General features: G+C 34.8%; 1 protein-coding gene across 2 annotated transcripts; it reads right to left on the bottom strand.

Moving 5' to 3' along the window:
- Window positions 1-673: 673 nt before the first annotated feature.
- LOC145062893 (uncharacterized) lies at window positions 674-2,159 on the bottom strand. Of its 2 annotated transcripts, none has more exons than XM_079010486.1 (2): window positions 1,007-2,159; window positions 674-938 (listed from the first exon to the last, which is right to left on the bottom strand). In XM_079010486.1, exon 1 carries the CDS (start codon window positions 2,008-2,010, stop codon window positions 1,036-1,038), a length of 975 nt encoding a protein of 324 aa, XP_078866612.1. In that variant the 5' UTR covers window positions 2,011-2,159; the 3' UTR covers window positions 674-938; window positions 1,007-1,035. The 2 variants fall into 2 exon arrangements, with proteins under 2 accessions (XP_078866612.1, XP_078866611.1); XM_079010485.1 differs by having other exon boundaries at window positions 1,011-2,159.
- Between the last annotated feature and the right edge of the window lie 15,846 nt (window positions 2,160-18,005).

The raw sequence follows: 18,005 nt of genomic DNA, 5'->3' as shown, positions 1-18,005 counted from the left end.
AAAAATTTATCAAGCCAAAAACTCAAAGTATATGAGAATATCAAATATATCCATTAGACAGATATTACATAAATTATGACCATCTAAAACGGAAATCTTAAAAATTCATAATACTAATTTAAGGAAAAGAGCATTGAAGATAATAGGATTCAAAATGATATAACAAGATTTCAAGAATAATCTACATAAACATATAAAAGATGAAAAACTCATTACAAAGGATACAATAGTGTACATAAACATAAACATATAGTGTCAATGTGTTGGACATATAAAACTTTTATGTGTGTACAAATAAGTTGTTCTTCATAATTCCCATTAATTACATATTCCTTAACAATGTAATTTCATTTTTTTTGTGAAAAAAATACCCAATAATAACATTCTACTTTCAAAAAAAAATCAGGTTACTATACTTTGAAAAATCTACCCAATTATAATAGTAAAAGCTGTGTAAGATTTAACCCTTCTTAACAAAATAGAAAAGTGGTTTCAAGTAAGAAGATGCTACTTGAAAAAAGAAAAAAAAAAAAAAAAATTCTATCAAATTTACCCTTCAAACAATCAAGAACAAAGGCAACCACAAAAAAGCTAAATATAGTTTGACTTGTAGGCAATTTGCAAAATCTTAACCATTATATTTAGGCAAAAAGGGTGTAATCCAAACAACTCATTGTAAAAAAAGGAACAACTAAATTCACTAATCCCAAATGTACAACTAGATTGAAGGCATAAAAAATCTTTCAACAAAAGAGAGCTCACATTCATCATAAAATGGCACATTTTCTCACATATTATATAATCAAGATAAAAACTTTAAGAAAAAAAAATGCTCCTTTACCATAATGAATCACTTTGCTTGTTGCCATAGATCAATCATATCATCACAACCTAATCTCACCAACTATCCAGTAATTTGTGTTGTACATAGAAATTACCTGCAAATATTCAGATGAAATACAGGTTAAATTACTAAAAGATAAACCTTTTTGCAAAAGCTACTTACTTACTAGCTTCAATCTTCAATCTTCTCTTTCAAAGCTTTGGGTTGCTCACAGTGCTTTCCTCAATAGAATGGATCTTTTCTTGAGTCTGTTCATGGCCGATTGATGGAACTACACCATTGACAACCTTCCCCAATTGATCAGTCTTCACAGATCCATTTTCAGAAACAGAATTAGAACTGACCCCTGAACCTTTACCATTAACAACATCTACATCCATTACGACCACTCCATTACCCTGTTCTTGCAGCTTCCTTCCTTTCTCTTTTATCTCCACTGCATTCAACGCTTCCAAGACCTCATTTGAAGCATCGAGTTTGTTGTTCACAACACTAGCATCTACCACCACCGCTGCCGCCACTGGTGTGGCGGCAGTGGCGGCAACGCTGTTGTTTGCAGTGACAACTCTCTTATTAGTTTCAACAGCGATTCTCTTTTCCCTTACCATTAGATACACAACATGATCGAGAGCTTCCCTTGCTCTTTTCTTCGTATAGGCTGCCTCCTTCGATCTCCTCTCGGCTTCTGTAGATGCGGCCACCTCCGCCTTATTCATCGACATGGACGCTATCCTCCCTGCAGCAAATAATAGTCTCGCCGCATTGTTATCGATCGCCCTACCACCAGTCCTAGTCCCGTTTTCCAGTCTATTGAGATTCAAAACAAGCGCGTTAGGGTTTAAACAGGATGAACAAGGGGACGATCCGCGCGAAGATGCGATTGAGCTCACAGGTGGAGAGGAGACGCAGTTAGGGTGAGAGGAAGAGTAGCATTTGTAGCAAACGACGGCGTCAACGGGAGGAGAACGCTCGTAGACGCCGAGACAAGCGGGGCAGAAGTACTGAGTGTGGAGACGGAGGACGCAAGTGGTGCAAAGGCGTCGGAAGTTACCTCGGAGACGGACATTGTGGAGAAGCTTCCGTTCTTCGACGCCGCAGTGGCCGCAGACGGTGGCTAATGTAGGGTGGTTGGTGGTGGTAGTTGGATTAGAGTCTTGCTTCATCATCACTGGAAGATTCTTGGATCAATCATGAACCCTTAACGTATATTGGAATCTGATTGAAGAATTTTAGGGTTTATGGAACGACATGAGGAGTAAAAGAGAAAAGGGGACAAACGCTAAACGGTTCGATTCCAATGCAGAAACCCGGTCCACAGTTCAGTCATATACGAGCGGTGTAACCCGCTGACACCGACAGGATTATGTCTTATTCACATAAAACAATTTGACTTTCTTAAGAAATATTTGAATATCTTGTTGTATTATTATATAATGTCTCAAAGAAAATCAAAACCGAATCGAATCAAATAAGGATTCATTATGGTTAATAACTTATAAGGATAAATATAACATTTTTGTTCACATTTAGTTTTTTTCTTTGTTTTTTATATATGAATTTGTTTAGATTGTTCAAATTACATTTTTATGGTTAGTTGGTATGTAGGTTTTAGCATTTTCAATGATAATACATGAAAAATATATATATAATAAATAAAATACGAATAAACCTAAACTATATTATCTCTTTATAATAAGTCATTCACCTAAAAAAAGTGAACGGAAGTTGTAATTTTAGATATACCACATTGACCTTGATTAAATATTAAAACACATTTATATTTTTCTTCAAAAATATATTATATATTATTAGCAAATATAAACACGTTAAAAGTTGTTGGCTCCCGACGTATAATTACTATCCAAAAGTCCCAAGCATTTGTTTAAGGCTTTGAACTCGAACCCAACGAGGCCCATTTTTTGGATAAAGATACTTAGTATTTTAATCTAGACAACCAAAGTGGAGTACAAATAGTAAACAACATATTAAAAAAAATGTCATTCTTATTTCAAATAAAAAAGTTATGGTAAGGGTAGATTGTGCAAAATGTTTAAACTAGAAAACAGTTCAACTTTAATGCCCCGCGTGTCGAGGCTCAGAACTCAATCAATATGTAACCAAATGACGTGTTTTCTATTTTGTAAAATGAAATACAAACAATAAACTACATGAAAAAAATCACGACTCTAAATATAGTAACATATTATCTCACGCGTATTATCTCATGCATCGCGTATCACTTCACTAATGTGTATACTCAAAGTATATTACTCTCCCAGCATTAGAGTATCCCAACAACTTACCAAAAATCGTTCTCGTTGGTCATGTGTTGTGTGGCCCCTGACTTTCCCCATCAACAAGTTACATCTCCTGCAATAATATTTGTTATGAAAAACATGTGTCACAATAAGGTCGTTCTTCATTATCAAAATTGGAATACTACCATGAATATTAAGTATAACGCAATATTTAAACACATACTTGGGACTTGGTGTCACGCCCTTCTGACTTATATATTATTTGTTGCCATTGAATATTTTGACATAAGTTTCATTCAAACAACACCCTACAAAGATATAAAGCACGAGTGGTTGTAAATGAAAATTCACAAATTATATGGATTGATTCTACTGAAACATTTATCCATTTGGTTAAACCTACCACAAACCACACAGTCTTTAGTCTTGCAATAGGTCACAATTGGCATATCCATCATCTAGATGTAAAAAATGCCTTCCTTCATGGCGATCTTCAAGCGATCATCTACATGCACCAACCATCTAGATTTTTTAATCCCTGCTACCCAGATCATGTGTGTAGGCTTTGTAAAGTTCTTTACAGTTTAAAACAAGCCCCCGGGGCATGGTACTAACAATTTTATAAGCTTCTTCTACATCTTGTTTTTACCTGTAGCAAAAGTGACAACTATTTTTTTATTTTTCGACGCGGTCTCAAGTTTGCTTATTTACGTCTTTGTTGGATTAGGTGTCTAAGCCCATAACTATAACTGGTATGTACTTGAATTGATAGCAGCACAATCTTTTTGGGTTGCCCTCAAACCTAGCAACCGGACAAGGAAATTATGAAAAGAGAGATATTAATTTATTAAAAGATTAATAAATTAATATAAATGAATTTATTAATATGTTAAAAGATTAATATATTAATAAGAATTCATTATGTTTAATCAATTGTTAACCAGAAATTAATTAGAATTAATTTTGGGGTTAAAAGAATTAATTAAAAAGTGTAGGGACTAGTTTGCAATTAACTGATAGTTGAATGGAAGGTTCCAGAACCCCCTTGGAAGGAGGTGGACGAAAACCCTAAGGGAAACCCTAGAGAATTCGTCCAAGGGGTCCAAGATAAGGCCCTTGGGTTTTGCTTAGGCCCTAAGCAAAGGATAACTAGGGTTTTCCCCTAAACCCTAGATCCTTTAACTATTTAAGGAGCCTCCTGGTTCACATTTGAGAGCACTGATTTCTTTGGAAGAAACCCTGGCCGAAATTGCATACTCACTTCCCTCTCTCCTCTACTTTCCTTCTTGCTAGTTTGGGTGTGATTCCATTAGAGGCATTACACTTGTGGTGCTAAGCTTCCAAGAAGATCAAGATCAAGATCAAGGGAATTGTCAATTGTTTGCTATAACAATTGAAAGGTATGTAACTCTTAACCCTAGTTTATTATTTTCGAAAATAGTCACCTCCTCTAGGGTTCTTGTTTTGCAATTCAAAGTTGTATGTTCAATAGTTAAAACATAGATCCAAAGTAGGTTGCATGTGAACTTAGGAATTGTTTTCTAGTTTATTTGTTTTACCTAAAACCCATCAGTGGTATCAGAGCCATTGTTTGTTTTAAATTGAATTGCTATAATTGTTGAATTGCAAATTAGGGTTTATAGCTGTTAAACCCTAAAGGCCATTTTTCGATTTCTAAGGTTTTGGATCAAAGGGTTTTCAAAAAACCCTAACCTCCAAAGAACCCTAATCGAAATTAGGGTTAGGGTTTTGAAAACCCTAGCCTCCTCCCTTGTAAATTTCGAAATTTGCTAGATATTTTAGGGTTTCTTGTTTTGGATAATTGTTACTTGATTAGATTAATTGGATAATTATCCTTACCCTAATTTTCAAAATTTAGAGGGATAAGGATTAGGATTAAATTAATTGTTTAATTTAATTGGATAATCCTTACAAGATTTAATAAATTAATTAAAAGTTAATTAATAGATAAACATTAAATCTAATTGATTGGTTTATTTAAATTTAAAATTTAATAGTTTAAATTTCGAAATTTATATAAACCCTTGGAGTTTTAAAATGTTTTAAAACACACCTTATATATATATATATATATATATATATATATATATATATATATATATATATATATTATAATTAAAAGTTTAATATTATATATGTATAAGAATATGGTCAGTCAAATCGCTAGTATGCCTCATTCACGAAGCTAATTTATAAGGGGGGTATAAGGAAACTGCCTATAAAATGGTAGTTGAATGGGTGTCCACTCTCACCCACCGCTTCCTTGATTAGTGGAGGGTCGTTAGCAGAACGGATTTGATAGGACAACTACTTCTCATTAAAAGTATAATGCTATTAAAGAAAGTACTAGAACATTATTTTTAAAATCCCAACTCTAGTTACTTTAGGAAAAACATGAAATTGCACATTATGCTTTATTGGTCGTTAGTGGAGCGTGTGTGGTTAACCAGCACACTAAAAGGCACTAATAAAGAGTAGTAATGGGTATCATATAATTATCATTTTGATGGAGCGTGTGTGGTTTACCGGCACATCAATAGTTAATGATAAAGACATTAAGGTTACCAAGCACATTTGCATGGTTATTCACATCTAGTTTGTGATCCTCGGTATCCTAGTCACAAATAGTAGAGCATAATCCGAGATTAAAACATGTCATTAAATAGTTTTAATGTATCTCAAAAGAATTAGGAATTTCATTTCGTTTATTTTGTCTAATGGTGGAATTGGTGAATCGTCATTCACCTACCTTTAAGAAATTTGAACTTGGATCTCGGCATCCCATTTCTAAGTTGTAAATCGTCATAGTTGGGTCCTAACCTTGATATGATATCTTTGGGTTATTATATTGAGGTGTCTTGAAATCTAAACTAAAACTATCCTTCTTTTCAGATGTCTACTCCTAGAAACACTTCTGCTTCTTCATCCTCCAGCCACAACTTCTCTTTACTCAACATTTGCTCCAAATTCGTTATGGACGGCTCTAACTATAACGATTGGATGCGTAACATCAAGATGGCGCTCAGATTCGAGGACAAAGAGTATGTCCTTGAAAAGGAGCTCAAATAACTTGATGAGTCCCAAGCCACTCTCGAAGAGTATGTTGCCTACAAGAAACACTATGATGATGCTACCAAAGTGGCATGCATCATGGTCGCAACCATGTCCCCAGAAGTGCAAAGGTACTATGAGGACTACTGGCCTTTTGAGATGAATAAGGACATTATGGAAAAGTACCATAAGCGAGCTCGTCAAGAAAAGTTTGAAGTAGTCAAGTCACTCATGGCTTGCAAGATGAAAGAGGGGGAGTCGGTTGTGTCTCATGTGCAAAGAATGCAACGCTACATAGAGCGTTTGGTCAAGCTCAACATTCATTTTGATGAGGAATTGGCCATTGACATGGTCTTAAACTCGTTGCCTGATTGTTATGGTCAGTTTATCTTAACTTACCATTTGAACAACACTGAGCTGACATTGGCCCAATTGCACAACTTGTTGCAGACTGCTGAAGCAGGGATGAAGGGTAAAAGTATATCCTCCACTCCTGCAAGTGCTCCTGTTCTAGCTATTGGACAGGGAAAGGGGAAAAAGAGGAAAGGTCCTCCTAAGCAAAACTGGAAGGCAAAGGTCCAAGTAGGGTCATCTAGCAATGGCCCGAAAGCCAAGCCCAATGCTTCCATTCCCCATGTCTCTGATCCAAAGGAAGCTGTTTGCTTTTATTGCAATCAAAAAGGGCATTGGAAGAGAACCTACCCACAATATCTGCAGGATATCAAAGATGGCAAAGTGAAGCCATCTTCGGCAGGTATTTACACTATTTCTTCTAATAACTCATTATCTCCTCGTTCATGGGTCCTTGATACAGGATGTGGTTTTCACATCTGTTCTGATTTGCAGGGGCTAAGGGAAAGTGAGGAGATAGAGTGAGGTAGGATAAACTTGATCATGGGAAACAAGAAGTCTTCACTAGTAACCAAGATCAGAGTTTATCAACTTTTGCTTAGTAATGATGTTAGATTAGATTTGTTGAATTGTTGCCATTCGTTTGAGATGACGAGAAACATTATTTCATTTCATGCACTGTTCAGACAAGGTTTTAAATACTCTTTTAATGATTTGAATGGTTCAATTTCTGTTTATAAGAATGGTGTTTTTCTGTTTGAAGCTTTACCTTGTGATGGTGTGTATGAAACAGTGACTTATGTTGATAGCTTAGGAAATAGTGTGTTTAATATTGACTTGTCTAATAATGTAGACAAGGCATGCTTGTGGCATTGCCGTCTTGGACACATTAACAAGAAACGCATAGTCCAACTCCAAAAGGACGGAGTCTTGGAATCATTTGACCTAAAATTAGATGATATGTGTGAATCTTGTCTTTTGGGAAAGATGACAAAATCACCATTCACAGGGTCTTGTGAAAGAGGTGAACGTCTGTTGGATCTCATACACACAGATGTGTATGGGCCCTTCAGATCAACCACAAGAGGTGCTAATCGATTTTATGTGACTTTCACCGATGATTATAGTAGATATGGTTATGTATACTTAATCAAACATAAGTCAGAAACCTTTCAAAAGTTCAAAGAGTTTAAACATGAGGTCGAAAATCAATTAGGCGGGAAAATAAAGGTACTCAGATCCGATAAAGGCGGAGAGTATCTTAGCATTGAGTTCAACGACTATCTAAAGGAATGTGGGATAGTCTCACAATTGACTCCTCCTAAGACACCACAGTTAAATGGTGTGACTGAGAGGCGTAATCGAACATTGTTAGACATGGTTCGTTCTATGATGAGTCGTGCTCCACTTCCAATTCATTTCTGGGGCTATGCCTTAGAAACAGCCGCCTACATCCTAAATCTTGTCCCAACAAAGAAGGTTGCCAAAACACCTCACGAAATGTGGACAGGGAAAGTTCCCTCGTTAGCACATATTAAAGTCTGGGGTTGTGAAGCTTTCATAAGACGAGAGACTCACGAAAAGCTAGCAGCAAGAAGTGAGAAATGTGTTTTCATTGGTTACTCTAAACAGTCTTTTGGATATTTGTTCTACAGACCTAGTGAGAACGTGGTGTTTGTAGCTTGAAGAGGAGTCTTTCTAGAAAGAGAGCTCATATTCAAAGAGGACAGTGGGAGTACCATTCACCTTGAAGAAATTCAAGAGTCAACCAATGAAGGAACCTTAGATGACACTAGCACTCAACCAGAGGAAACAGTTCCTGTTGAACCAGTTGATAAATCATTACCTCTTCGTAGATCTACTAGGGTGAGTGTGCCACCTGAGTTGTATAGTTTTCATATTACTTTAGACGGTGACACATTCATCAGTGATAGGACACTAGTGAATTCAGATGAACCAGTCTCTTATAAGGAAGCAATGGCAGGCCCAGAGGCTTCCAAGTGGAAAGAGGCAATAGAAAGCGAGATAAAATCCATGTATGACAACCAAGTTTGGAATTTGGTTGATAATGCACCAGGTTGTAAGACAGTTGGTTGCAAATGGATCTTCAAGAAGAAGACAGACATGGATGGGAATGTACACACATTCAAGGCTAGACTAGTTGCGAAAGGTTTTACACAAACCCCAGGGGTTGACTATGATGAAACTTTCTCACCAGTAGCCAATATTAAATCTATCAGGATATTGCTCGCCATAGCTGCCTTTCATGACTATGAAATCTGGCAGATGGATGTTAAGACTGCCTTCCTTAATGGGAAGCTGGCTGAGGATGTTTACATGAATCATCCAGAGGGTTTTATCGATGCAAAGTTTCCCAATAGAGTGTGTAAGCTTGAGAAATCCATTTATGGATTGAAGCAAGCATCTCGCAGCTGGAATCTTTGCTTTCATGAGAAAGTCAAAGAGTTTGGTTTCTCTAGGAGTGAAGATGAGTTTTGTGTGTATATCAAGGCTAGTGGGAGTATAGTAAATTTTCTAGTGTTATATGTCGATGACATATTACTCATTGGTAACGACATTCCAACCTTGAACGAATTTAAGTCTTGGCTTGGAAAGTGTTTTGCCATGAAAGACCGTGGAGAAGCTGCCTATATTCTTGGGATTAGGATATTGAGAGATAGAAAGAAGAGACTAATTGGACTTAGTCAGAGCACATACTTGGATAAGGTACTAAAGAGGTTTAGTATGGAAAATTCCAAGAAGGGAGAGCTACCTATCCAGAGCAACACAAAATTGAGTAAGACTCAATGCCCTAGTACAGACGAGGAAATAGCAGACATGACTCGTGTACCTTATGCTTCCGCTGTCGGATCGATCATGTACGCTATGACATGTACTCGCCCTGATGTTGCCTTTGCTTTGAGCATTGTCAGTCGTTATCAGGGAAACCCGGGTAGAGCTCATTGGATAGCAGTAAAGAATATACTCAAGTATTTGCGAAGAATGAAGGACTGGGTCCTTGTACTTGGTGGCAGTGATACTTTGAGAATAGATGGTTATAGTGATGCCAGTTTTCAAACGGATAGAGATAACTTCCGTTCTCAATCTGGCTGGGTATTTCTACTAAATGGAGGAGCAGTTACTTGGAAAAGTTCCAAGCAAGATACGGTGGCTGATTCTACTTGTGAATCAGAGTACATAGCAGCAAGTGAAGCGTCTAAAGAAGCAGCTTGGTTGAGGAACTTCATCGGGGATCTCGGAGTTGTTCCAACCATCCAGGAACCTATGGAACTGTTCTGCGATAATGAGGGAGCGGTTGCCTGAACTAAGGAACCCAGAGACCATGGTAAAACCAGAAATATCAACAGAAAGTATCATTTCATCAGGCATAGAGTAGAAGAAGGTCATATTGTTGTAAAGAGGGTATCATCTGAAGATAACCTAGCAGACCCCCTCACAAAGGGTCTGAGTAGGGTTAAGTATATTCAACATGCTTGGAGCATAGGTCTGAAAGATGATATTAGTTTTAGTAGTTAGATTAGTTTTGTCCTGAAACTTGTAACAAAGTAAATGTAATTGACTTTTGGTGATTAAATAATAAAGTATTATTTATGAGTTTACTACCTTTTGTCAATTGTTTATTATTGTGTTTCATATTTTGCATGTTTTACTTCCCGAATAATATGATTGTTCAAACTTGTGACATCCCCAAAATCACGACCAGAAAAGACCGATTTTGTTTATGCTTTATAAAAATCAGAGTACTTCATTTTATAAAAAGGTTGCGGAATTTGTTCCCAGAAAAACATGGTAAATACGTTATTAAAACATTTTCGAAGAAACGTATTTATTTCATTTTAAAATGTTTGGGATGTCATCGTTAATACCGAAACATAAGCATAAACAGAACTTACAATGATTTACACTAGTGATCTACATCTCTTTTAAATCTCTCAGTGTAATGTCACTTCACTTCGTCACCTGTGATATACATAAACTGAGTGGGTCAGGTTGGGAAACCTGGTGAGTACATAGGGTTTTCAACCCACAATAATATAATTATTATGTTCAATCAAACAATCAACCCAATTACCCATCCCCATTATCTTCTTTACTCTTTAAGGATTTAACCTAAGAGTCATCTATCCTGCATTCGTTTATTCCGAAGTCCCTTACTTCCAGGGTTATGGGACTGACACTAAATCCATAGCTGCCAATGTTCGTTCATAAAGCACTAATTCCATAGCTGCTATAGTCTATTCATCGGGTACTAAATCCATAGCTACCAGTCTTTATCTAATAGGTACTAAGTCCATAGCTACCAATGTTCAACAGGTACTAAGTCCATAGCTACCAATTCCTACAGGTACTAAATCCTTAGCTACCAACGTCTAACTAATAGGTACTAAGTACATAGCTACCAATTCCCAACAGGTACTAAATCCATAGCTACCAACGTCTAAAAGGTACTAAGTCCATAGCTACCGGTGTTTGTCCCATAGGCACTAAGTCTGTAGCTGCCAATGTATACTCACGTCATCTTCTATCTCTCATCATTCATCTACCCATCTCATACCCAACATTTTCGTATATATAAAATACGTATACAGTTTAAGTCCTTTAAAACATGTATAAAACGTTCAACCAGCATAGACAGCAAGTATTCAGATAATGTGCACACATAGCACGTAGTTTATATAAAATACTTCATATCTATGTGTAAGATGAAAGGGACTATGCACTCACAACACGTAATATATATTAAATACTTCATATCTATGTGTAAGATGAAAGTAACTATGCACTCACTTGAGAAGGTGGTGACTCGGTACTCGGACAGCGCTTCGTTTACTTTAAAATAATTTCCTTCGACGAAACCTAGTATTATTACCACTAGATTTTAGTCTAATATTTACCGTGACTAATTATTAGTCTTATTATTATTATTATATAAGCGTTTAAACAATACTTTCCAACCACTATGTACAGATAGGGGCCAGACATAAAACACCGGAGGGCAGGACCATTTTGGCATATAGCACTTCTGAAATCCAACAACCCTATGTGACCCTTTAAACCAGATTCCCCGTACCGCGAGTAGTTAAAAAGATATTATAACGACACTTATATAAGTCATAATAATAGCTCCAATATTTATTATAAATTTATAATAACAATACTAATTTTAAATATAAACTATATTTAAAATAGGGTAAGCATAACTTACTTACAAGGGGGATTTTAGCTAGGAGTCGGGCTCTGTAGGGGCAAAACTTTGTCGCTGAATCTTTCTAAGAAAGATTCGTGCAGCGCTTCAGCGCTCACCTTACTATACTAAAACTACAGAAAGAGAAGTCGAATCACGAAGGACCGAAATGCTCGGGGGATAAGGAGAGAAAGACTCTTGAATCAAGAGAATGGTGCAAGAAATATGAGAGCCCAAGCCTCTTATTTATAGTAATTGAATTTACAAAAACTACCCCCCATAATTACTTAATGACCTTATAGTTATATAAACAACTAAACATCCCTTTATAATACTATTTTAAATAGATTTAAAGATATTTGTACTAAACTAATGTCGAAAGAACTCAACATTAGTCTTATAATGACCGCATCGTCGATACTTTTCTAATGATATATACATATGTATATATATGTGTACGTATATATGATTTATACTTCATTTTAATACGTAAATATGCTATTATAATTTGTAACTCATTCATACGAACTCCGTTTTTGACGTTCTTTATATCCATGCGTAGGTGGAGACGCACTCTACAACTTTCGTTTAGACTCCTTCGGCTAATTTTGAATTTATTTTTAAAGTTATATTTTTAACAGGCCGGGACAGGATTGGTCCGTTATAATCTCATAACTTCTTCATTCGATGTCCATTTTCGTCTGTCTTTTTATTGTTACGCTACTAATAATGAGATCTTCAATTCTCGTTTAGGTTGTGTCAGCTAAAAATCGCTCGATCTAATATTCGAATTTCGGACTGTACACTGCTAATCCGAAACTTCGAAAAATCGTAACTTCTTCATACGAAGTCAGATTTGGGCGTTCTTTTTATCGAAGTTCTTAGTTTAACATATTCTACGACTTTCGTTTAAAGTGGTAAATCTAAATCTCACTCTATCATAAATTTACTATTTACGCTTCCCGGCGCTGTGCCGGTTCCGACGCGAAACTTCGACGGGTCATAACTTCTTCGTTATAACTCGGATTTCGGCGTTCTTTATATATACGGAAACCCTGTGACATATTCTACAACTTGGTTAAGATTATTTATTCTAAATAATCTTTTTGTCGAAAAGTCGTTTTCGACCCCTATTGCCTCTAAATTGATTAGCCCGGATCTGCGGGCGTTACAAAACTCCACAGTCGCTCGTACTTTTGGAAGTAAGTAGTGAATTAAGACTGTCATGAATTGGATTGCAGATTGTCTAAGGATAGACATGGCAATAGAATTGCTGCAATGTTCATGAGTACTCAGAAAGTGAGATTTGAGTATTGGATAAACCCACGCTCAGAGTATTACTTCATGGAATTCATTACGAGTAATACTGAGACGATAATATCTATGATCTTGGAACAGAGATATATGAGTTGTAATTTGCGAGTCAGCTATACATTGGTAATACAAAAACGCATCAGTAACTTGGTGTTATAAAACGTATTGTCATGTATGGTTTGATGAGTAAAAGATACAAGCATATGAGTCGATGTTTATTCGTTCCTTTTTCCCTAACGGGAAAAGCGATATCTGTGGGCCCCTCGATGATTTGTTGTTGAGTTTTGTGCTGGGCCCAGCCAGGACTGAATTGATGTGTTCGATTAGAAGTCTTATATCATCACAAATCAGGAATCGGGAAACATAGATTCTAGACAAAAGAGATTGATTACATTCCATGTCTTTTGTCTAGGGATATCTAGCAGAACAAAGGATTATATGATCACTTATCTTAGGACACGTAACTGACTGGGTCAGAGTTCGACAACAACTTTTTGGAAGCTACAAATTTGCTGGTTAAATTTAGAAGGCATACTATCAATTATAGTTACAGACTTATCCAAGTGGGAGATTGTTGGATTAGGTGTCTAAGCCCATAACTATAACTGATATGTACTTGAATTGATAGCAGCACAGTCCTTTTGGGTTGCCCTCAAACCTAGCAACCGGACAAGGAAATTATGAAAAGAGAGATATTAATTTATTAAAAGATTAATAAATTAATATAAATGAATTTATTAATATGTTAAAAGATTAATATATTAATAAGAATTCATTATGTTTAATCAATTGTTACCCAGAAATTAATTAGAATTAATTTTGGGGTTAAAAGAATTAATTACAAAGTGTAGGGACTAGTTTGCAATTAACTGATAGTTGAATGGAAGGTTCCAGAACCCCCTTGGAAGGAGGTGGACGAAAACCCTAGGGGAAACCCTAGAGAATTTGTCCAAGGGGTCCAAGATAAGGCCCTTGGGTTTTGCTTAGGCCCTAAGCAAAGGATAACTAGGGTTTTCCCCTAAACCTTAGATCCTTCAACTATTTAGGGAGCCTCCTGGTTCACATTTGAGAGCACTGATTTCTTTGGAAGAAACCCTGGCCGAAATTGCATACTCCCTTCCCTCTCTCCTCTACTTTCCTTCTTGCTAGTTTGGGTGTGATTCCATTAGAGGCATTACACTTGTGGTGCTAAGCTTCTAAGAAGATCAAGATCAAGATCAAGGGAATTGTCAACTGTTTGCTATAACAATTGAAAGGTATGTAACTCCTAACCCTAGTTTATGTTCAATAGTTACCTCCTCTAGGGTTCTTGTTTTGCAATGCAAAGTTGTATGTTCAATAGTTAAAACATAGATCCAAAGTAGGTTGCATGTGAACTTAGGAATTGTTTTCTAGTTTATATGTTTTACCTAAAACCCATTAGTCTTTACGTTGAGGACATCATTTTGACCACCTCTACCCAATTGTCTGGCCCTATTTCTCACTTGTTGGGCATCTCAGTCAAATACACCAAAAACAAGATGTTCCTTCCTCAATGCAAATATATGGAGGAAATTCTATATCGATCCAACATGTCCACTTATAAGCAATTGTCACCCCTGTTGACACTCCAAATTAAGCGCCACTATCGGCTCTCCTTTAACCAACCCTACAACCTATTGAAGCCTAGTTGGGGATCTTCAGTACCTAATCTTTACAAGGTCGGACATTGCTTATGTTTACAAAAAATATGTATGTTCATACTATTGGAAATAGGTGTCCAATGTCATAACTAATTGGTATAACTTTGAGAATAATAACAAAGTTTTTTAGGGTTGCTCTCAAGATTGTTTGAAAAACCTATTCTGACCTTTTTTTTCGATTATAATCGATGGAATCGTCCATTACGATACATAAGAAAAATAAATAAAAATTTGTCTGTAAGAAAAGAAACGTCACAATATTTTTTTTATACATGTCAAAGTGATGGAAAAAAAAGAATATCTTTTACATATCCTCCCAGTTTGTCAACTTTTGGGGAAATGATAGCAAGAAGGATATCGTTGTCTACATTAGAAAAACTCTCCGCTGATGCACTATACACCGAGTGGCTTTATACCAATAAAGAGAAAAATAACAACTTAAATAATGAATTTATAAATAGAATTGAGGCTTTAGAGACAATATTTCTTTCTATAAACATACTTGACACAAAGACTAGATTGTGTAATGTTGAGACTGAAAAAAAAAAAGAATTGCCTAGTTAACAAAAAGAATTACCTAGTTAAAATGGATGATCCCTTTTTGACTGGGATGTATCGTGGAAGAATCAATAAATTGTTTTCATCTTCAATCATAAATCAAATTTCGATAGAAAATTACGAAAAAACATATGAACTAAATAAAATTCATTATAACCTTCTTCCCTATCCTAATTCTCGAGAATATGAACATAAAATAGATCCTAATTCTCCAGACTATGAACAGAAAATAGAAAAATTAGAAAAAATCCAAGCCCAAATTGATTTAAATAATCGGTTCATTTTTTTATGGACCACAATTATAGCTAAACTTAAAGGTCAAAAAAACTCTAGTAGAATAAACGAAATCGGTAAAAAACCCCCTCGATGGTCATACAAATTAATAAACGAGTTACACCAAAATTATAAAAAACGACGAAAAGAACAAGGCATAATACAAGGGCTGAGACACCAGCTTCGAACAAGAAAATATAAACATATATATTTTTTAAATCGTTCGACACGAACTTTAGAAACTTTGAAACAGTCTAATTTAAATAATTCTAATTCTAATATTGATAAAAAATTTAATAATAAAGATTTGGGTTTTATAAGTTATTTGGAAGAACCAGATTTTTGTCGATCCTTAATCACAGGATCTATGCGCGCTCAAAGGCGTAAATTGGTTATTTGGGGACCGTATCAAGGAAATCCTCATTCCCCGTTTTTTTTGGAAAAAAAGCAAGATTTCCCTTTTCCTATATCCGACCTAATCAAACTTTTTTTAAATATTAAAGATCGGTTGGGTAAAAAGTCAGAATTCGAAATTTTAAATAAACAATCCCCCCCAAAAAGAAACAACCAGGAAGACGTAATGGAATTCTGGGAGACCATTCCACATGGACACAAAACAAGAGGTATTCTGTTACTAGCTCAATCAACTTTTAGAAAATATATTAAATTACCTTTATTGATAATAGCTAAGAATATTGTCCGTATTTTATTACGGCAATCTCCGGAATGGGATGAGGATTTCCAAGATTGGAATAGAGAAATTTATCTAAAATGCAGCTCTAATGGTCTTCAATTCTCCAAAACAAAATTTCCTAAAAATTGGTTACGCGGAGGTTTTCAGATAAAAATCCTATATCCTTTTCATTTGAAACCTTGGCACAGATCTAAGCTAAGACTCTATGATTCTGATAGAGATCTAAAGCAACAAGAGGATTTTGATTCTTGTTTTTTAATAGTTTTGGGAATGGAAATGGAACATCCTTTTGGTCCTCCTCGAAAAACACCTTCCTTTTTTGAACCCATTTTTAAAGATATAGACTATAAAGTCGAAATCAGAAAATTAAATTTTAGAGTTCGAAGAATTTTTAAAAAAATAAAAAAGAAAGAAGCAAAAGCATTTTTCTTTATAAAACAAAAAATAAAAGAACTTTTAAAAGGAAATAAAATTCCATTATTTCTACCGAGAGAAATATATGAATCAAGTGAAACTCAAACAGAAAAGGATTCCATAATCAGCAATCAGATAATTCATGAATCACTTAGTCAAATTCGATCTACAGGTTGGACAAATTATTCACAGGCAGAAGAAGAAATGAAACATAGGATTGATAGAAGAAAGACAATCAGAAATGAAATAGAAATAATGAAAAAAAATAAAATTAATAATGCAGAATCATCCCAAAAAATTTTGAAAATATTAAAACTAAAAAATATTGAATTATTAGTTAAATTTTTCATTGAAAAAATATACATAGAGATCTTTCTATGTATCATTAATATGCGCAGAATCCCTCTACAACTTTTTATCCAATCAACAAAAAAAATTATTGATAATGATAAATACATTAACAATAATGAAACAAATCAAGAAAGGATTAATAAAACAAAACAAAATAAAATTGACTTTATTTTGTCTATGACTATAAAAAGGGCTTTTGATAATCTTAGAAATAGTAAGCGGAAGTGAGATATTTTTTTTGATTTATCTTACTTGTCACAAAAATATGTATTTTTCAAATTATCACAAACGCAGATTATTAACTTCAATAAGTTAAGATCTATTCTTCAATATAATGGACCGTCTTTTTGTCTTAAGACTGAAATAAATGATTTTTTTGGAAGACAATGCATATTTCATTCCGAATTAAGACATAATAAACTTCCAAATTATGGAATGAATCCATGGAAAAACTGGTTAAGAGGTCATTATCAATACGATTTATCTCAGATTACATCGTCTAGATTAATCCCCCAAAAATGGCGAAATAGAATCAACCAATGCCAGACGTCTCAAAATAAAGATTTAAACAAATGGTATTCCTCTGAAAAAGACCAATTACTTGATTCAAAAAAAAAAACAAAATTTGGAAGTCTATTTATTACCAAATAAAGAGGATAATTTAAAAAAAAAACTATAGATATGATCTTTTATCATATAAATATATTCATTCTGAAACTAAAAATAACTACTATATTTATAGATCATCATTAGAAACAAATAATAACCAAGAAAATTCCACCAGAAATAAAGAAAATTTTTTTAGCATACTCAAGAATATTCCTAGCAAGAATTATTTAGGAAAAAGCGATATTATATATATGGAAAAAAATAAAGATAGAAAATTTTTGTATAAAATTAATAAAAATATTAAGGTTGAACCTAATAAGGACCAAATAAAGGATAAAAATAAGGACCAAAAAAAGGATAAAATTCATAATAATGGTCT

Source organism: Lactuca serriola, chromosome 7, assembly GCF_051521515.1.
Source record: "Lactuca serriola cultivar US96UC23 chromosome 7, Lser_US96UC23_V15, whole genome shotgun sequence".
Classification (NCBI taxonomy): Eukaryota; Viridiplantae; Streptophyta; class Magnoliopsida; order Asterales; family Asteraceae; genus Lactuca; species Lactuca serriola.
This window is presented reverse-complemented; position numbering and strand designations above follow the sequence as displayed.

What these genes read in the sequence shown, in the direction of transcription:
- LOC145062893 (XM_079010486.1), bottom strand. Translation starts at nt 2,010, where the DNA reads ATGATGAAGCAAGACTCTAATCCAACTACCACCACCAACCACCCTACA.